Source organism: Carcharodon carcharias, chromosome 3 (genome assembly GCF_017639515.1).
Source record: "Carcharodon carcharias isolate sCarCar2 chromosome 3, sCarCar2.pri, whole genome shotgun sequence".
NCBI classification, from domain to species: Eukaryota; Metazoa; Chordata; class Chondrichthyes; order Lamniformes; family Lamnidae; genus Carcharodon; species Carcharodon carcharias.
Genome location: NC_054469.1, coordinates 204,331,425 through 204,353,878, shown reverse-complemented (window position 1 = coordinate 204,353,878; position 22,454 = coordinate 204,331,425). Strand labels below are relative to the sequence as shown.

Genomic DNA, 22,454 nt, shown 5'->3' with positions numbered 1-22,454 from the left:
GGCATCCGAATCCTTGGGCTTAATTCTTGGCATTAACATCCAAGACTATCAGTATGCACTTCCTTTTCAGCATGTGTCTAGAGGGCTTCCTGTCCACCCTCCGTGAGGATACAAGATACCCCTCCTCCTTTTTACATCCTCCACCAAGTCCTCCAGTGCAGCATTTGCAAACCATGGTGTTTGTGCTCTCTCATGATCAGCAGATTTTCTCTCTTTCAGATTTTGTTGCAGGACGATGCCAGTACCTGATCCAACCATAATGCACTGCCCCTTTAAGAGGTGCAAGCTAGTTTTAAGTAGTACAAGTTAGTATCAGTATAGGTGCCCTGTTGATGTGTGCTGCCAATCAATAGCATGAGGAGTGCTGATTGAATGCAGAAATCACTATAAGTGGCAGGCAGCACAAAGTTCGTGTGTTTCCTGCATTCCATTCAATGCGATGGGGCAAAACTCCTTGCAATCATTTGCGCCCATTGTTGAGGGCTAACGGATTTAACTCTAGAGGGTGCTAGGGAAATTTACTTGAATGGTACTGAGACTAAAGATCTTAGTTATGTGGAGAGACTAGAGAAATTGGGATTATTTTCCTTAGAACAGAGAAAATTGAAGTTTAAAATAGATGTTCAAAATTCTGAAGGATTTTTAATAAAGTGGATAGTGTTTCCATTTGTTGGAGTGGATAACCAGAGGACATAAATTCCAAGTAATTGATAAAAGAACCAAAGGCCACATGAGGAGAATTTTTTTAACGTGGCAAGTTAAGATGTGGAATAATCTAGTTGTTGTAGGAGTAAGGCCTGCAAGCCTGCAACCACTAACTTTACAATTTTGTATTTTTGCATTTTATTTCTACTTTGTTCTTGATTTTAAGCCTATAGTGAATACTTAAAGTTATTTTGTATTAAATCTTACTTGGTAGACATTGATCTTAACAAAGCTATGAGTGTGCTTTGATTAATTAATCAATAATAATCAGTAGTGGCCTGTTTTCCCAGACCTTGTTTTTTTTCATACTGGTTATGCACAGCTGGTAGACTACATCTCTGTTTTCCATTTTTCAAGCTAGAAAACTAAAATAAGTTGTCTTTTCCTAAGACCTTTCTCTTACTGCATTCAGTGACCCTTGGATTACAGGTCAGGGTAATGAGTAACACTATGGTGGTCACCTAGTATGGTCATCAGAAGATGAAGTTTGTTTGATGGATGTAACACTTGAAGGACGACAGATGGGAAGACACCAGCAAAAGATGCGTTAGCAAATTGGATATTGTGCAGTCTGTACGGTCTTGCAGTGCTTGTGAGAAGAATTGATAAGAACTGAGACTTGTTTTGGAAAAGGACTGTGCAAACCTCGGAGGACTGGAATGGTGCCAGAAATTTGACTAAAAGGAACGTTGTCTCGGGGACTCACTGCTGCAGCCATAGTTGAATAGCCATCACTGAAGACGGAAGGAAGGGCCAGGAATGGAGTGACTGACCATAGTGCTCACCTGTGGGGTTACTTAGCGACTTGGTAATGTATGTACCAAGGGGATGGTAACATATGTACCAATTTAGGCTGCTGTCGTGGAATAGACTAAATTCTTTGTGCCTTAGAAAAATCTGTCTTCTTTTCTTCTGATAAAGCGCTTTCTCCTTTCAGTAAAATTATCTTTTTTTCCTTTTACTTATTTTTCTTTTTTATATATTAATATATTATCAATTATAATTGTCATATCATTATTATTATAATCATTATTCAATATTCAATAAAATTGTTGTTTTGACACATGACTTGCCATAGTCACTCATTCCTGTTGTGTGCAGTGTAGGGCTCTGAACCTAAGTGAGACTTGGGAGGAGATCCTCAGGCCCCCTCCCTACAATGTGAGTTCAAATCTGTTTGATTGGCACCTCATCGATCATGTTAAATATTCAATCTCCTCCTTGTGCAAAGTATCTACATTATATCCCATGCACAATATGCACTGCAGCAACTCACCAAGCAGCATCAACAGCATTGCTCACACCTGCAAACTCTACCACCTAGAAGGGCAAGGCCAATAAGTGCATATGAATATCATCATCTCCAAGATTCTCCCCAAGTCACACAGCATCTGGACTTAGGAGTATATTTACTTTTCTTCATTGTCACTGGATCACTGTGGGGGCATCATCACCACATGGATTGCAGTGGTTCAAGATGGCAGCTCACGAGCATCTTCTCAAGAAGAATTAGAAAAAGGCAATAAATGCTGGCCATGATAATGAAGCTTACATCCCATGAATGAATAAGGTTGGGTTCCAGGGTCTTGCTGGGGATAAGTTGGCAGGCCCTGGTGGTGGTGGGGGGGGCCAGATTTGAGAAGCCAGGATGGGGGTTAAAGGGGCAGAGGAGGGAATGATCTTGTGGATGGGGTGCCTCCGATGGATATAGGGGGCCTTCAAAGGAGGCCCTGCCACCCTGCCTGACACCACCCGATGCAGCTAAAGCTGCAAGGCTTCCTGACAGGCATGGGTCTCCTGCCGCCGCCAGTGTTATACCCGCAGCAGCATTAAATGGCCACTTAAGGACCTCAATAGGCCCAAAGGCATGCGGGCTGCCCAATGACCCCTGCCCCCATCGAACTTTTAATTGCAGTGGGGAAAGGCACAGGCAGGAAGGTGGCTGGCATGGTGCCCGCTGGATTTTACATGCGCCCCCGGCTTCAAACACACCAGCGGGAGAGTGTAAAATCTAGCCCACAGTTTCTGCTATTATGCAGCAAACTTTATTCTTAGTTCAGCACCATATTTTTTATTATATTTTTCTAGTTACCAGTTGTGTCACAGGCCACAGCTCCTCAAATAATACCTCCTCAGATGTAGAGAAGACATCAACCTTTAGTTTAGAGATCTTCATAAAGCAGAGTTGTTAATTTATACTTATACCCAATCTTACAGCCAACAAATACAATGTCCAACACTTGCAGCATTCTGTCCCTCTGTTTTGCTTCTCCTTTTGAACATTTTGGGTTCAAGCACTGCTCCATGTGAGTCTTTGAGGTTGATAGCATAGAAATGCAAATTCTTTCTTTACAGCCTTTCTTATCAACAATCACCTGAAAGAACGGAATCAATCCAAAGACAGACTACTGCATGCCTTCATTAAACTCCCAAATTACTGTAAAATGATCAGATGCCAAAGAAGAAAATATTTGATGTTGAACCCGTTAAACATGAAAGGTGTTGGATCATCAAAGAAAGCAGCTACGTTAACAAATGCATTCAGAATTCACAAAATTACATTTTAGAAGTCTCACCTTGCTCAAGATCCTCCTGTTCATTTGGTTCAGTTGAGACTATTTTTTTAATGGTGTTGCAAACCTTCTTCTGTATTTGATGTTTTTCTGTCTTCAATCGGTCAAAGCTCTCAATATTGAAAACATAATTTTCTGGAGGGTATGAGGCAATAATTTGGAGTTCAGTTTTATTGGCATCTTTGATTCCACAAGCAAAGACTTTAACACCAAGACGTCGGAGGGCAATGGCTGGACCTTTCACATCATCAGCGGCTTGGCCATCAGTGATCACCACAGCAATCTGAGGGATTCCATGCTTCATCCTACTACCACGACTTTCTATAAAGTAATTGCGCATTGCATAATCAATGGCAGCCCCAGTTTCTGTCCTTCCCTTTCTGTAAGGTATTGTTCGTACACGGTCAAGCACATCACTCTTCGTTTGAAATCTGTTAAGGTAAAAAACTGATGTGGGATAAGTACTGTACTGAATCAAACCAATTTGCACTTTGTCTGGACCTATATCCATTAAGCTGATAACACTGACCAAAAAATTACGGATCAGTTCAAAGTTTGTGTCCCCAATGCTGCCAGATTCGTCCACAATGTAAACAATATCAGCGACTAAGGCAGATAGGCACACTGTAAAACAAATACAGAACATTATAAACATGTGGGATGCAATAAAAACTCATTCTTCAGAAAGAGACTTAAATGCACTTTAACAATAATATCAGAATGACCTTTCCACATCACCAAGTTTTTGTAATCCATCCCCAGCTCATCTTCCTTTGAGGTGGTGTTCTGTGCTTATCCTTGATGGACAAAGGAATCCTCCAGCCCTTGGAAGCTTTGCAGAGAAAGGCCATAAGACTAATTCCCAAGGACTGAGTTATGAGGGACAGTTGAAAGAACTTGAAAGTGAATGTCAGGGATCTTATTATGGATATGATATTAAATTGCATTGGGAAAGGTTCAACTGGGGAAATTGGTCAAGTTAAACCAGAACTCTAGAGTCATTCAAGAGGCAGCTTGGCACTATGTTGGGGAGATAATGAATTTCTATGGAAGGGTGAACTAGACGGCTGAATGGGCCACCCTCAACAATAAATATCTATGTGATATAGCAAGACAGGTTAATGGTTCATATAGAAGGACACAGATGGGGAAGGCTGGCAGAGGAGAATGTCTCAGTGAACTTTGGCAAACACAAAGCAACAAAAACACTTTCTGTCGCTTGTCCAGACATTACATCATCAACCCGAAGGGTTACCTGCGGTCGAACAACAAGAAACCCTGCCCCAGTAATAGGCCAAAACTTGGAGGCTCCACCAGCAAACCAGACAATCAGTGCTCTGGAGCATTGTGGCTCAGATATCAGATTAGTGAACCTTGACTGTGATAGCTAAGTTATTGCCACCTATGGGTAGAAATGCCTCTGGAAACTAGGGACAGAATTTTTACCTCAGCGGGCGGGCACGCTCAAGTGTAAAATGACACGTGTTGACGTCAGGCAAGTGTACTGACAAAAACGCGCAGTCGTGTGATATTTTGGTTGACGGGCGTGCTTGGGAGTCAGCAGTGCACCTGCCGACAATTAAAAGGCCTATTAAGGCCATTAGAAAGATAATTAACTTAAATTTTTTGCTGCACGAGCCTCACGTTCGCCCTCCTCCACCGCCCGCATAGGCAGCGCTGAGCACTGCTGCTCGTGTTTCATGCTGGGCGGGCTTTAATTGGCTCACCAGCATGAAATAGCGGTCCGGCCCTAATTGTGGGCAGCGGTTGGCTTCCCGCCCGCCTCTGCCTGCCCCCGGAGAGCCTGCTCGACAAGGGCAAGATTCTGCCCTATAACAAGTTTAAAATAAATAAATGGATTAATGAACTTGAACAGATTAATCAACCTGATGAAAAGGAATTTCTAACCTGAGTTTCAAATTATCAGTGGTTTTACATGGTAGACCTACACCCAGATGTTTTCTTGTGACTATCCAAACCCTTCATATTGGATCACTATGACCAGCAAAGAAAGGAGATTTCCATTTCATCAATCCGAACTTACGTCCGACAGTTGAAAGGACACTGTGGGAATGCACTTCACTCAGCACTCTAGTTATCTTAACATTATTTAATCTGGTAAAACAGTTACCACGTGACAAGGTCATAGAGTCATAGAATTATACAGCACAGAAACAGGCCCTTCGGCCCATCGTGCATGTGCCAGCCATCAAGCACCTATCTATTCTAATCCTATTTTCCAGCACTTTGAGTAGCCCTGTATGCTATGGCGTTTGAAGTGCTCACCTAAATACTTATTAAATGTTGTGAGGGTTCCTGACCCTACCACCCCCCCTCAGGCAGTGTGTTCCAGATTCCAACCACCTTCTGGGTGAAAAATGTTTTCATCAAATCTCCTTTAAACCCCTTGCCCCTTACCTTAAATCCATGCCCCCTGGTTATTGACACTTTCACTAAGGGGGAAAGTTTCTTCCTATCTACCTTACCTATGGCCCTCATAATTTTGTATACCTCTATCAGGTCCTCCCTCAGCGTTCCCTGCTCTAAGGATTGCAACTGAGGTGCTGACTATTGTTTGAATGTTATCCATTATGTTCCAAGCAGAGATTTGGTTTTGCCCCTCTGTGTCGGGGGAATCCATCAAGTGTTTCTACTGAAAGCTAACATGCGTTGTATGAACATATTGCACATAATGATAGATGTATTCAGTGAGACAGTAATATACAAACATTATACTCTGTAAAAGAAAACTCATCTTCCAAAGAAAAGAGATTTGGGTTTTACCTGCAGGTTGTTTGAGCGTTCTCTCTTGTTTAGTTATATTTCGTATTGTGTGAGCCACGTCAACTGAATGTTGGTATGCATGATGTAAGTAAAAATTTTGGAAAAGAAATGGGTATGATGAATAATCGATTGCTTTTTCTGGTTGATCAAACTCTGATACAGCAATGGAGAAAACTGTCACACCGTCTTGGATTAAAGCTTTGGAATGTGTTTTAACAGCAGCCTGTGATGATTTATTAGTAATTATTACTGCGATCTGGGGAATGTCTTCATTTTTCCGACTCCCAGCTGATGCAATAAAGTGAGTTTTTATCAGGTAGTCAAAGGCATGTGGTATATCCAGTGATACTCCACCCTGAAAGCGGTAACTCTTCTTGATGTGATTCAACACGTCCTTTTTATTTACAAACTGTTTCAGTAAGAATTCGGTCTTCACATCTTTACCAAACTGAGAAAGTCCAATTCTGTATTTACGTGGTCCAACGTTCAACTGTGTAATAATTCCCTTTATAAAGCTCTGGAGCTGTTTAAATGCTTCAGCATTTTGATTCCCTTCAACCAGGAATACCACATCAGCAGCAAGATCTGCCAATTCAGAGAAAAAAGAAAGTATGGAGATGAACAAGTCAAGCAACATTCCTCATGGATAATTCTTATAGCCCAAATATTAAGAGCAATATTTATATCACATAATATTGGATTACAGAGTGTACTTATGGCTCAGTTGCAGCACTTTCAGTTCTGAATCATGGGTTCAAGCCTTTTGCTTGCAGATTGTTACCCAGTTACCATACACAGAGCACTCTGTGGAAAGTTAGAGACTGTTGAGAGTCCAGATTACAGGCGGAAGGTGAGTTTTCTCAGATGGGATTGAAAGCTAATGCAGGAGCAGCAGAAGGAAGTGTGGGAATTGGGATGGTCAGAGAATAAAAAGGGTAAGGTCCCAAACACGATAGTTTGAAGCCTTTGGGCACTGAAACAGAGTGGATTCATGATTTGTGCAGCATCTTGCACCTCTTCTGTGGGGTTGTGAAGACACATCATTCCAACATGCTACCAGCATGTTGATTGTATGGTGCTGCGAGGGTATTGAACTGCAGCGCGTAATTCTGGATAGAGCCTGACTGCCATGGGCTCTGATCAATAGGAAGAGCACAGGTGCAGATGGGAAGGTTGAACCAGCAGCTGGTCCTCCAACCAACAGTGGCATAGCAAGGGGGCCTTGCTGTTTGTGGGGCCCTGCTGTGCACAAACAGTCTACAGCATTTTCAACATTACAACAGTGACTGCATTCAAAGATATTTTATAGACTCTTAAATCTGTAAAATTGCTCTTCACATCCCAGCATGAAGTCAACATTTTGGAGATGATGAATGTGAAATTAAATAAGCAAATTTTTTTTTTCAAAAAGCAAGCAATTAATCCAGAATGCTGCCTAATTTCAGCCTTGGGCCTATTTTCAGCCAGGCCTAGGTCGAGTTGGAAGCTCCTAGCTGAAGTAGAGGAGAGCTTCATTAAGGAACCAGGGAAACCCAGAAGGAAAAAACAGTAAAAACTGGGGAATAAGAATACTGGTCCGAACTGGTCTTGTTTACCTTAAAATGGAACACCAGTAAAACTGGGAAATAAGAGTACTGGTCTGAACTGTTTTTTCCTTCTGGGAAGGTGTAGCTTTATAGTGCTGCAGATTTGCGTACTGGACACTGAGTCCTCAGGACATCCAGGAAACTTCATGGAAAAGAGGGAGGCAGACATGGGTCTTCAGGTGGATCTTTTAGACAGAACCAAAAAAAGCCCCTGAAAGAAGGGGCTGAATTGTCCAGCCCCACTGCCACCCCACCCCCTCTCCTCCCCTGCCCGGCATGTTTTTGGTCAGGGGGGGGGTTATAAAATTTGATGAGTCATGGTGTCCATAAAATGGTAGGCAGGCAGGTGCCAAAATCAGAAGCCTGTCTTCCATATTTAAATAAATAATTAACGGGCAATTGAGCTTGTTGCTAAGCCAATTAAGCCAAATATTACATTCCTGCACACCGACCTCCCCTCCCCACCCCAAGCCCCCTGGTTGGTGAGGGCAGGTGGACAGGAGTGGATAGGCTATCTTTTAAACATGAGTTGTTAAAAGTCGAGAATGAAAGGGGGAAATGTCCTTCAGGGGTTGCTCTGTGAGCTTTGGGGGCAAACCGCCCGCCAAAATGTTACCCTCCCTTTTTTCCTCCCAGCCTGGCCTCCAGAACTCGCCTCCCTGTCCTACCTCCCTGTCCCCCTCTCTAGGGTCCCCAATCCCTCCCTTTCCAATACCCCCTAACTTACCTGCCTCCAGGATCCATGTTTCGAGGGTTTACCTGCAGTCCCGGCAGCGTCCACTACTCAGTTCTGGCGCTGCCGGGACTGCAAGGTCTGCCAGTCAGTCAGATTGGCGGTAGCTCTTGAAGGTGGGAGGCTGAAGTTCCACTCTCACCTCGTTTAACCTGCCAGTAGAGTGTTATTGCTGCGGGGGTGGGCTTTTTTTAAAGCGCAGTTGGGGTTGGTGTCCGACTTTTGCAATGGGGAATTGGGGGGATGGCGAGCAATATGCCAACCTCCCACCCAACCCTGTGAAATTCTCATGAACTCTGTTTCTCTCTTCACAAGTGCTGCCTGGTCTGCTGAATATTTCCAGCATTTTCTGATTTATCTCAGGTTTCCAATATCTATGTGAGAGCTTTCAGGGCATCCCTGGGCTCCTCTTGAAATATGTCAGGACCATTAGCACAGAAACCAAAAGGGAAGAAAATTTAAATTTATTAATAAACACTATTTACAAACTGGATTTTATTTTCTTTCATGGTAAGCAGAGACACTGTACATATAGTTAATGAATGTTGTTATAATGTTGCACTAAAATTAATTGTAATTTAGGAAACTATTCAAAGTCCACTGACCTTCTGCGGGTGCAGTACAGAGTTTACGAACAATTCTTCTTTTAATTTTATCTAATTCAGCAAAGTTCTTGATATAAAATTTTCTCTCCGGTGCTCCACTAATTTGAACCAGCTGATTTTCATTCGCTTGCCCAATACCAATGGCAAAAACATTGATGTTTTCCTTCCTCAAGTCGTTGGCGGGGGCAATCACTTTGTCTTTGAACACTTCATCTGTAATCACCAGGAGGTATTGAGGGACCCCTTTCAGCTTTCGACTGCCTACAGATGGTTGGAATAAATCCTTCACAAGCTTAAATACTTCCCTCGTCAATTCTCCAGCAGGCAGTTGTTTGATGTTCTCAATTTTATCAACAAGTTCTGTTTGGACATGGGTGTCATTCAGGTGAAAAGCAGTGACTGTGTCCGTGCTAAACTGGGCGACAGCAAACTGAAACTCTGTTGGACCAGTATTGAACATTTTTACCATATATTTCAAGAAATCTTTCATAAACTTGAAGTCATTTGCGTTGATACTTTCTGATCCAGCAATCAGGAAAACAATGTCTGCCTCATGAACTTCACAGTCTACAAAAAGAAAACACAAAGCCAATCAGGACACGAAATATGTTATTGATTTCAATCTCCACGCAGTGGGAAATTTTCTTTTTCCTCCGATATCTTTCATAACATAAATACAATCTAAGCGGTGAACTTTTGCAGGGAGGCATAATGCTCATCCCCATTCCCCCAATTAAGGGCTGCTTCCTGCCCAGCCTCAATTTTTAGGCTGGCGGTGAGATTGAACATCCGTGGGGGAGGCCTGAAAAAGAACAGAGTTAGATCCCAGGTGGGAAGGGAGGTGTGGACGCCTCCACCAGAAACCCCTTTCTGACTGGGGGCACCCCTTCTTCCTTAAGATCCAGCGGTCTCTGGACCTCCCTTCCCCCAGGCCTCTCCCACACGACCCCAACCGCCCCTTTGCTCCACACCACCCCCCCGCCCTGCCCCCTAGCCTTCACTACACTCCTCATCCTGGGACCCCTTGAACTTACCTGGGCCTCCAGTGCCTGGACTCAGGCTCCAAAGTCCGCCTGTATTTCTTCTCCTGCACCCTGCAGTGTTGTTGCTGCAGGACTGAAGAGCTGCCAGCCAATCAGATTGGCCAGCAGCTCTCGAAGGCTGGACTTCCTCTCGAGGGAGGGGGCGGAAGTCCCGCTTGCAGCCAATTGATGCTCATTCGAGCATGAAATGGCTGCGGGGCACTCAGAGTAAGGGAACTTCAGATGGCAGGAAGCGAGACCCCACCATTTGAAAAATTCAGGCCTATGCCTACCTGAAAGGGTATTCAGGACCTCCATTTAGCCTCTCACTCAAAAGACTGAATGAGAGTGAAAATGTAGTGCTCTCTCCGTACTGCACTGGATCATCAGCCTAGGTATTGTGTTCAAGTCTCTGTCCTGGCACTAGACCACAAGTTCCTCAATTAGTGACGCTACCACTGACAAAGTGGACACAAGCAGGAATCACTTTAAAAGTTTGTTTGGAGAGATGGCTTTTAGGGAAGGCCTTACCATAGGAGACAGAGATGCAGAAATTTAGCAATTTAGGTCAGAAATGGTGGAGCCAACGGAGTGAGAGATGCTCAAGATGCCGGAGTTAGAGAAACTTGGCAGGGGATCATCGAAGTGGAAGTGGCAACATGATAGTGAACAGACTGAGAATTTTAACTTTGAGGAAAAGTAGGTCAGTGTGAACAGGACTTGATGCGAGATAAGGTACAGGCAGTAGTGTTTCTGGAAGGTGGAGTATGGGAAGCCGGTCAGGTGAGCTTTAGAACCATGGATTCTGGAGGCAATGAAGTGGCAGCTGGGCTGTGTTAGATTCAAAGGTGGACCATGTTACGGAAATGAATGTGAGAGAATAATTTACTTTAGATAGCAGCTTTCACATCCTCAGAGAATCCTAAAGCAGCAGTCCATTCAGTGGCTTATACATCCATTTGTTCTCCACTGGCCCATCATGGCTGCAAGGTAACCCACTATACATCTATAGGATGTGGGGCAACTTACCAATGATTCTTCTACAGCATCTCCCAAGCCACAACCTCCATCATCCAGAAGAACAAGGCAGCATGTGCAAGGGAACACTACCATCTTCCAGTTCCCCTCCAAGCCACACATCATCCTGACTTCGATATTTATCACCATCCCTTCATTGTAACTGGGCTGAAATACTGGAGCTCTCTAACTAACAGCATTGCAGGAGTATCTTCACCACACAGGCAGCAACAGCTCAAGATGAAGGTCACCACCAATATCTACGAAGCAACCAGAGAGAGGCAACAAAATGCCAGCCGTGCCAGTGATGCCCACATACTGAGAATGAATTCAATTCCACAGCCAATGAAGTACAGCTGAAGTGCAGTTATTGCTATTTAAGGAAACTGTCATGAAGTGGTTGATCTTAAGTGTGTTGGAGAGGAAGGTTGCTCCAGGTCAACAGGACACTGGGCTTGTGAACAATCTGGTTCAGCCTGAGACAGAGACCAAGGAAGGAGGATAGAGTAAGTGGTAAAGTCATAGAGTTTGTGTAAAGGACAGGCTTAACTCACAGATTGGTAATGATGGGAGATCAGTAACTGCTTAACAGTAACTTCTTTGCCTTTGTTGTTAGATCTTCCAATGGGCTTGAGATTGGCTAATTTAGTATAATCCATGGATTGGATCTGAGACCATCTTGTAGTGCGTGACTCATTGGCAAATATTGGGGAATCTGATTGCAACTAATTATAAGAGCCCTTTGGTGCCCTTTGGTGTTATGTTGGGAGAAAATAAATCACAAAATTTACCCATTAAACTTTCCAAGCTTTATCTAGCCATTTTCAGGTCTACACTGGGTGGCCATTCAACCTGACCACTAGCCTCTGATGCCACTACCAGGATTGCCTGCCAGGAGCAGTTGGTTGCGGCGGTGGGGAAGGAGCTCAGAGTACAAAGTTGGATACTGAATGCTGATTTGAACAGGCAGATTCAGATGAAATGGTAACCATTGAAATGGGTCATGCAACTGATTCTCCACCATTACTACCTTTGTGGTATTGGCCATCAGGAACACCCATTGTATTCATACCACAGGCAATGATCGTGTACAACAAGAGAGACTTTACCCATCGCCCCTTGACATTCAATGGCATTACCATTGCTCAATCTCCCACCATCAACATCCTGGTGGTTGCCATTGACCAGAAACTAAACTAGCCTTGCCACATAAATACTAGGTCAGATGCTAGGAAATTCTGCAATGTGTAACTCAGCCTCTGACTCCCCAAAGTCTTTCCACCATTTCCAAGGCACAAGTCAGAAGTGTCATGGAATATTCCCCCATCTGCTTGGATGAGTGTAGCTCCAAAAACACTCAAAAGCTTGACACTATCCAGGGCAAAGCAGTCTACTTGACTGGCACACCATCCACCACCTTAAACATTCACTCTCTCCACCACTGGCGCACAGTCGCAGCACTGTGTACCATATACAAGCTGTACTGCAGTAACTCGCCAAGGCTCCTTCGACAGCACCTTCCAAACCTGTGACCTCTACCACACAAAAAAACAAAGGCAGCTGGTGCATGAGAACACTATCATCTGAAAGTTCCCCTCCAAGTTACACACCATCCTGACCTGAAAACATTTACTGTTGCTGAGTCAAAATCCTGGAACTTGCTCCCTAATAGCACTGTGGATGTATCTGTACCACAAGGACTGATGAGGTTCAAGAAGATGGCTCACTTTCTCAAGAGAAATTAGGGACGGGTACTAAGCCTTGCCGATATGCCCACATTGCACGAATGAATTAAAAACTCATAACATCCAGCATTTCTCAGGAAGCAAAATGTTTGAATACATAGTGCGGAAATAAATAATTCTTGCCTTATCTTCAATCAGCAAAATATCAGGTATTTTCCTCCCCTCTCTTCACAAACATGGGGCCAATGTGATCCTAGGGCTGGGCACATTTATTTTAATTAGCTTAACTCTGGATGATCTTCTCCGTTTTAGAGTGGAGAGAGGTGGATAGACCCCAACCTATCCCAAATCAGTTAAATTCAGAATGTTCAAACGAGTAAGTCCAAAGTGTACAGGGCGGATTTCCCCTGGGGGTCTGCCTATTTCCCAGCATTCCTGGAATGTTGCTCTAAGGAAACTGGGACCTAGCAACCTACTTCCCCTCCACCTCTTACCTCAGCTGCCAACATTTCCTTTCTCCCTCACTGATAATGGTCATCTGCTTGCCCATTGCCCATCCCACTGACAGAACCGATTCGCTTTTCCAAAATCACATACCAGGCTTTGAGTCATGACAGAATTTCTGGGACATGGATTTTGTTTTGAGTTCCAAGGTTTCAAACTCCGGGAAATAGTGGGTGTTTTCTTGAGATCCAGCAATCTGCAGAAGTTCATTTTTATTTGCATTTGCTACACCAATTGCATAAATATTAATACCAGAGGCCCTGATGGCCTCAGCTGCAGAATTTAATTGTTGCTTATCTGTCGCCTGCCCAACAGTAAGGAGCAGAAGGATCTGCGGCACTCCAAGTTGCTTTCGACCGCCTCCTGTTGGATCAAAAAGGCCTTTTGCATAATTGAGGGCTTTTGCTGTGTAGGTATATCCACCCACGGGATTCATTCCATAAATTGCATTATAGATATCATCTTTCTTTGTGAACTGATCGAGTTTGAAGACAGTTTGAGGGCTATCGCCGTAGAGAACAGCTCCAAACTGAACCTTGTCTGCAGCAACATCAGAACCATTTACCAATCCTGTCATGAAGCTTTTCATAATGTTAAACTGAGCAGAGGAAATGCTCTGCGTTCCGTCTATTACGAAAACAACATCTGTGACTCCTGCTTTCCAGCAATCTGCAAGAATAAAATAACATAAAAAAGAGAACATTTAAAAAAAACAGGCATCCGAGACACATTTAAATGAACCCGGTATTTTAAGCTGTCGCAACGACTCCACTTTATAAGCACTGTCATTCAATATACATTTGTTTGGTCTACTTTTCCAAAGTAAGATGAAATGAAAACAAAATAAACAGCAACTTTCATTTTTATATTGCCTCTAGCATAGTAGAGTGGCACTCGACAGAAGTGTCATCAGACAAAATTTGACCTCAGATCATGCGAGGACAGATGACCGAAATCTCAGTAAAAAGATAGATTTTAAGGAATGAGTTAAAAGGAGGAGAGAGAGGGAGAGAGGTTTTAGGGGGGAAATTCCAGAGCTTCGACCTAGACAACTGAAGGCACAGAAAGGAAAATGGATCACATTTATTCATGAGTGGATGATGATTCTCCTTCCAGTAAGTAAGCTTAAGACCAAACAAAATGATCACTGAACTTCTCATAAAGGAAGATCTGCACTTCAGATTGTCAGGCTGCACTTTTTCTCCAAAGGGTAATGAAAAATTGGAAATATCTTCACTAAATGTTGTGAATTCTAAGTCACTTGGAACTTTCAAAGCTGAGATCAATAGAATTTTGTTAGGTGAGGGTGTGAAGGGACGCAGAACAACATTGGGAGAATGCAGTTGAGGTACGTGATCAGCCATGATCTGACTGAATGGCGGAGAAGGCCCAAGGACTGACTGGTCTAATCCTCTACCTGTTTAGCAACTTACAGTTGGAAACCCATTTTACTGCCGTCATATTCTGTAAAATATTAACTGTTCTTCTTGAGGCATGCTGCTTAATGCATTCAAGTGTGCATGCTAGTTTACCACGGTCAACAACTTGTTTAAAGATACATTGGCTAATGAGAGAGTTAAATTAATGCTGATATTTTAATACCAACATATGAGACAATGTGTAAAGCACAAACCAACTTTAACAAAATACCCAAAGGAGACAGAACACCCTTGAACTGTGACCGTATCTGAGGGCCTGATCATTACTTGCTAACAAATCATTCTTGAAGATTAAAATATGCCTTATGCATTTCAACAGCGAGAGCCTCCAATGATTCCAGTAATAAAGGGCTCCTTTATTTTAGTGCAGAGCAGGGAAAAGTCCTACTCCCCATGCAAAATAGATGCAAGGCACACTGCTGGTAGGTTTAAGGTCTACTCTTGATCAAAAGCAGGTGCATGGCCCACTTCTCATGCACATCAGGTGGTATGTCTATCCTTGCTGCAGAATAGGTGCAAGGCCTACTCGTAGTGAAAAGCAAGTGCAAGGCCTACTCATTTAGAGCAGTCTATTCCTGCTATAGAGCAGATGTGAGGCCCACTCCCCATACAAATTACATGCAAGGTTTACCTCTATGCCATTTAATTATAAAATCGTCCCATTGGTTCCTTTAGCCGGATTCTTTGAACTTTTGCACCTGAAGTGGAAGCATAGACTTTAAAGTATTTGTAAACTTTTACCCACCTTTATGTCCGCTGCAAATCTCCCATAAAACTTGCTTTTCTATTTCTTCCAGTAGTTCAAAATTCTCAACATAGTAGACTTTATCTGAAGCTCCTCCAATTTCCAGAAGCTGAGCCCTGTTAGCATTGAAAACTCCCACTGCAAACACAGTGATTCCTTTATCCCTTATGGCTTTGGCTGGTTGAAGGACCGCATCCTGTGCCTCTCCATTGGTTATCAATATGAGATACTGTGGGATATCAGGCCGACCTCCTTTAGCTTTATCAAAATAGTCCGCTGTAAAACTCAACGCTTGGCCTGTGTAAGCGTTCCCTGTCAGCTGCTGTATGTTATCGATTGCTCTGTGTAGATCAGCTTTTACTGAATGTACATTAAGCTGAAACTCTGCTTTGGGCTTGGAGCTAAATTGGATCAAACCAATATGAACATTATCTAATCCCAAGTTGATTTTCTTAACAAAACCATCGATGAACTCTTTCATTTTCATAAACTGCTGGGCATTTATGTTTCCTGATCCATCAATTAGGAAGATGATGTCGGCTAGGCCAAGCTTACTGCAGACTGAAAAACAAAACATTGACAAAAGTCAGATTTCAAGTTCTTCATCATTATTCCATTCCTGGTCGGGATCTGATTTACAAGAAATAAAGTAAAATGAGATGACTGAGAAACAATTCCAAGCTTATGGAGGAAAATGCCATTTTTAACGTCTTGCCATGTGATTGCGTTTTTTTTTAAAAGTTAAGATGTTGGTAGCTGTTGCACTAAAAAGGATGATATACCCTATTCTATAGTAAACATGGCAGGATGATAAAGAGTTCACAAATATTGAGCCAGCAGGAATGAAGGTGACAATAACACACAGAACAGAAAAAAAAACTATTGGATAAAAAATCTTTTGCCTCAAACCCAAATTTTAATTCTGCGTGCCAGAACCAGGGGCAGGTTTCTCCGGTCGGCAAGCGGGGGCGAGGCCCACTCGCCAACACGTAAAATGATGCAGGGATACTTCGGGCGTGCGTCCCAACATCACTCTGCATCTTTTAGATTTTCAGTTCGGCGGGCGCGCGCACTGATTCGGCTGCTCGCGCACTGATTCAGCTGCGCGCCCGCTGAACTGTCAACGGCCTGTTAAGGCCATTAAACAACTAATCAACCTCATTGATAGACCTGCCTGTCCAACCTTAAGGTTGGTGGGCAGGCTGGGAGCCCAGGCGGGCCTCGGATAAAGCATGAGACCTCATCCACGGGTGGGATGAGGTTTCATGAGGGTATTCCAATTTTTAAGAGAGGTTTCAATAAAACTTACAGACATGTCCCAACTCATGTGACAGTGTCACATGAGGGGACATGGCAGGGAAAAATTTTAAACATGTTTATTAAAAGTTTTAAATTGGAGCTGATCTCCCCGAGGCAGCACTTTGCTTCAGGGAGATCTGTGCTGAGGGAATTCGCTGTGAAATCCCAATTTGAATTTCTATTTCGATCCTCAAGAATACAACTCAGCTAATTCTCATATTATGAATTGTGCACAGGTACCTGTTCAGTGTCCCATTGTAGCTTGAAGATAGATTCAAATATGCTGTAAATCATATTCCAATGGTTTGGAGCTTCTTTGTGGAGGGACCTTCTGGGCCTCCTCCACGACTGGAGAATTTTGCATCTTTTGGCACAAATAACACCCCAGGAATTGGAGCTACCCTTCCCTCTCTGGGGCAAGACCAAGTTGCAATTCAAAGAAGAGAAAGGAAGCTTCAGCTTTCCAAAATTCTTGATGGAAAGAGAACAAACCAAGACTGTTTGTGAGAAATCACTAAGACTCCTCTACAGCCAACAAGGCCCTGGATAATCTCTTGATTACACTTGGCAAATTCTCGTCTCCATGCTTATTACCTCATGTTGCTGCAATGGTGGCAGACTTCAAAAAGATAACTATGAAGGCACTAAGCTATACAGTCCAGGATGCTCCAGGGTTGATTCCTTGTCTGTCTTACATTAGCTGATCTCAACCATCCTGGAAAACTATAACTAGCTTCACTGCCCTGGGCTGGACAGGGACCAAATTATCTGGAGTTCACATTCCAATTCTTTTCCGACTGGCAAGTGGGCAAAGTACTAAATTACTGCATATATGTAGTTCCATCAACACTCCCTGCTATGTACTAGTGTGGAACCCAATGTACATTTCCTCTTTTTCACTGAAAAAAGACAGTATATTTTGAAAAATCTAACTCCAAAAATGTTAACATGTAAATCATTCACCAATTTCAACTTGGAATTTGTGATGTTTGGCTTATTAACAGGTTAAACAAAAATGACAACAATTAGCTTACTTCTAATATTGAGGTAAAAATATGCTCAAAGGGAAGATTTTAATTCACGTGTTGATGTTTAAAACTGTGATCACTCAGGGAAGATGTAGGAACTCTTACCTTCCCTTGAACAGATATCCAATAAGATGCTGTTTTTCATTTGTATCAAAGTGTCAAAGTTGTCCGTGTAGAGGACTCTTTCATCAGCACCTGCAATGAGCCCAAGTTCTTTTTTGTTTGCGTCTCCCACACCAACAGCATAGACAGTGACCCCCTGTTGCCGTAGCTCTACAGCAGGACTTGTTACATCATCCTGTGACCGTCCATCTGTGATGGTGATCAGGAAACGCTGCACTCTAGCTTTTCGGCTTCTTTCTGCTTCCCATATGAAATTCTTCATGTAGGTTAATGCATGACCTGTTTTAGTGCCTCCTCCAATTTGAATAATTTTTTTAATCGCTTGCTCTAATTCCATTTTGTGGGTATATTTCATGATTTCACATTCTGTTTGTGCACTATCTGCGTACTGGACAACCCCAACATGAACCCGATCTGTGCCGACACTGAATACTTTCATTATTTCGATCACAAATCTTTTCAAATCTTGGAAACTCTCAGGTCCTATGCTGCCTGACCCATCAATTAGGAAAAAGATATCGGCTTCTTCAGTTTCAGCACAACCTGAAAGGAGAAGGGGACATTGCTTCAGTTAGTGTCAAACAGCTGGAAGACATACACCAGCACTCTGATGCTAATCTGGACTGCTTAATGGAGAATCCACATTGTTACAATTTCTTAATCTTAAAGCAATGGTACATCCGAGAGATAGACAATGTAAATCTAAATCTGCAATATAAAATAGAATTTTATGATTGGAACTTTTACAAAGTAAATTCTTGCTGTAGTGGTAGGTCTTGTGGCATTCCTCCCAATTCAGGACTTGATGGCCACAGAAGCTTTCATAATGTGGCCAAATAGGCTGACTACCAGCCTGTAATTCCTTCCAATACGCCTGATGGCAGGCAGTAAGAGTGGGAGAGTTTCCTGGTCAGTCCACATGGCAAACCACTGCCTAGGACACAACCCTGAGGAACTCCTGCAGTGATGTCCTGCAGCTGAGACAATTGGCCTCCAACAATCCCAACCATCTTCCTTTTTGCTAGGTTTGACTCCAACCAGTGCAGAATTTTTCCCCAGATTGCCATTGACTCCTGTTTTGCTAGGGCTCCTTGATGTCACGTTTGGTTAAATGTTGCCTTGTTGTCCAGGGCATGAACTCTAACCTGACCTCTTGAGTTCAGCACTTTTGTCCATGTTTGGACCAAGGCTGTAATGAGGTCAGGAGCTGAATGGCCGTGGTGGACATTTCACGATGACTGGAAGTCTCAAAGTGCTTTATAGCCAAAGAAGTATTTTTGAAATAAAAACAGAAGTACTGGAAAAATTCAGCAGGTCTGACAGCATCTGTGGAGATTGAAACAGGGTTAACAGCTTGGGTCTGTGTAACTCTTCTTTAGAACTCATACAGACTCGAAACATTAACTCTATTTCTCTCTCCACAGATGCCACCAGACCTGCCGAGATTTTCCAGCATTTTCTGTTTTTATTTCAGATTTCCAGCATCTGCAATATTTTGCTTTTAATAAAGTACTTTTGAAATGGAGTCACTGTTGTAATGTTGGAAGCGTGGCCACCAATCTGCATACAGCAAGCTCCTATAAACAGCAATATGATAATCATCAGATAGTCTGTTCTTGTGATGTTGATTGAAGGATAAATATTGGCCAGGATACTAGGGATGACTCTCCTACTCTTCTTTGAAATAGTGCCAAGGGATCTGTTATATTCACCTGAGAGCGCAGGCAGGGCCTATTGTTTCAAGCCAGCGAGAAGATGGGACCTCCAATACAGTTCTCTCTCAGCACTGCACTGCAGTTTCAGACTAAATTTGTGAGCTCAAGTCCTGCAGTGGGAGTTGAACCCTGAACTTTCTGACTCAGAGGTGAAGGTGCTGCCAACTGAGTGGCACTGACACTACAATTCAATGCAAAATTCATCTCAAAGTCTCCTTCTCCATTTTAGCACATAGATCATACTAAATAATACACCAACTCAGAAAATAAAATGACAGGGTCTCACCCTGATGAAGTCGCTCGGTTTGATCTTGAACTACTGAAATCCACTTATGTATCTCATTGCAAATCTTCTTCTGAAGTTGTTCCTCCGATTTCTTTAATAGGTCAAAGCTCTGGATTATATGAACATATCTTTCTGGAGGAAATGAGGCGATTTTACGGAGTTCACTTTCAACAGCATCTTTGATTCCAAAAGCATACACGCTAACCCCAGAACGTCGGAGGGCAATGGCTGGCTCTACCACACTATCCTGGGATTTGCCATCAGTGATCACCATTGCAATCTGAGGAACACCTTCATTTATGCGGCTGCCAGCTTCCGGGGCAAAGTACCTCTCCCTGACATAGTTAATAGCTTCTCCCGTGTAAGTTCCTCCTCCTTTGTAAGGTGTCTTTTGGATCTGTTTCAGGATATCGGCCTTGTTCTGAAATGTGTTTAGATGAAACACTGGAGTTGTGAGTGTGCTGTACTGAACCAGACCAATGTGGACCATTTGAGGCCCGACATCCAGCACTTTGACAAGATTGTAAAGGAATTCAAGGACCAGATGGAAGTTTATTTTTCCAATGCTACTTGATTCATCCACAATGAAAACAACATCAGCAACTGAAGTAGGGTGGCACACTGGAAAAGAAAAATAAACAAATCATAACAATAAAACTGCACTCTATTGGTCAATGTAACTTCATCCAGAACCAGCCCTATTTTCCTCATTACATATTGCTGGCAAGCTCAGGGTCCTATTAGTACCCTTATTGGGGCAGATGGGTGGAATAAAGTGAGAGGTGGCAGAATGAAGTGAGGGAAATGAGGGTGGGAATGTACGAATAAGAGGAATACAGGGCGAGGAAATGAAACAGATCTGGGGGAATGAAGGTGGGTGTTGGGAAAAATCTGATCCTGTTACAGCAGCTGAAAGGGTCAAGGTTCATTACGCATCTGTAGTGTCTGAGGCTGGTGTTGCTCTGGATTCCAACTCAACAGGTTAAAAGATTCTTCCACTGGGAGTTGCTAAAACAGAAGGATTCCGTTTTTAGACCTAAAGGGAAAGGCGCCCATGAAGGGCATGATTCAGGGATTAAGCAAAGAGGCAGCTTTGACACTGAGTACCACTTCACCCACACTAAAGAATACCTTCTGAGGCTGGGCTGTGTTCCATATAATGACATAATCATATGATTAGCATTCAATTCTTAAGGAGGAACTGATAAGAATCACCTTTATACCCCAAGATCTACACTGCAAATCATTGGCCAAGGGATTAAAGGGACAGTGACACTTTGAATCCAGAATAGCTGAGTAACAGAAAGCAGGGTGTACTGGCGAACTGTTGTTTTTCAGGCTGTAGAGAAATATAAAAATGGTGTTCTCCAGGGCTCAGTATTAAGAACATTGGTCTCTTCTAATAGCTATTCATGATTTGGACATTGGTATGCAGGGAATAATTTCAAAGCCTGCAGATGACATGGAATTTGGAAATATAGTCAACAGTGTAAAGAAACTATCATATTTTTCCTGATATTACTGTGGGATACTTTAAAGCAGGCTTATGTTTGTGTGTGTATGTTTCTATGTGTGTGAATAAGTTAAGTAAACTGCAGACTGTTAGACTTCAAGGCTTGAACCATCAAAGGGGTTAAGTGTACAAAACAGGTATTTGAAATACTAATGGAGCTAAGTTTTGAGCTAAATGCAAAATGGAATTTGCATTTTTAGATATTTGGAGGGGTTGTTTGCTTTTCAAAGGGACATGGTGCGATGTTTACAACTGGCAAGATAAATAAAGCAAAGTTATTACGTTTATTTTTCCCAAAAGTGCTGGCCATAATGACAACATAAAAAATGTTTATATTCTGGGAAAAGCGACTTCCAAAGACAGGTTGAAACAATGGAATTTACAGATGAAAAGGAAGCAAATATATTTAAAGAAGGATGGAAGGCTCTATGGGAATGGCCGTGTGAGAGCTAGAAAGGTACATCGTGTGAAACAGACTTGTGGAAAAAGCCTCTAGCCACCCTGGAGAAGTTTGCTGTTCCAGTAATCAAGGTTGTGTTAACAGTTTTTGCAGTTCCATTGTCCAGTGAGAGGGAGAGAGAAGCTGTGAAATACCTACCTTACAGGAACAGTGGGTGCTTATGGTAATCTTATTGGATATTTTATAGATTAACAATCTATTTTGGACTGTTGCATGAAAGGAGTGTAGTTGGGAGTCTAGTTAAATATAAATCTGTTGAGAACTATTTTAAATGTAACTGCGTAACAGAAATCTTGTGTGTTTAAGTTTTTTTTTCTTTAGTAATAAATGTTTTAATTTAATCTTTAAACTCTCTAAAGGTAGTAGTGAGCTTGTTACTTCTGCTTCATCTGTCACTTCCGTAGTTTAGTATTTTTGTTTAGAGTTTAGTATTTATTGCACTACTGACATTATGTTAACTAATCTATTCCGCCCATGTTTTGGTCTAACTCTATTTTTTCGAATATAAGAGTAACATTAGCTGTCTATCTGTCCTCTGGCACTGTTCCAGTGCTGATGGAACTTTCATAAATAAATTTGTGGGCAAAATCTTCCGGTCTCCGGAACGGGGCATACAATTGAAGATGCATGAT

At 42.6% G+C, this 22,454-nt stretch overlaps 1 protein-coding gene across 1 annotated transcript in view; it reads right to left on the bottom strand.

Moving 5' to 3' along the window:
• LOC121276074 (collagen alpha-6(VI) chain-like) overlaps positions 1 to 22,454 on the bottom strand; it is a 158,178-nt gene that overhangs the window by 123,431 nt on the left and 12,293 nt on the right. The window contains exons 4-10 of the mRNA XM_041184014.1: positions 19,850 to 20,470; positions 17,831 to 18,391; positions 15,399 to 15,959; positions 13,308 to 13,883; positions 8,987 to 9,553; positions 6,063 to 6,647; positions 3,282 to 3,902 (exon numbers count right to left, since the gene is read on the bottom strand). Coding sequence (XP_041039948.1) covers positions 3,282 to 3,902; positions 6,063 to 6,647; positions 8,987 to 9,553; positions 13,308 to 13,883; positions 15,399 to 15,959; positions 17,831 to 18,391; positions 19,850 to 20,470 — 4,092 coding nt within the window. The remainder of the gene's footprint in view (positions 1 to 3,281; positions 3,903 to 6,062; positions 6,648 to 8,986; positions 9,554 to 13,307; positions 13,884 to 15,398; positions 15,960 to 17,830; positions 18,392 to 19,849; positions 20,471 to 22,454) is intronic.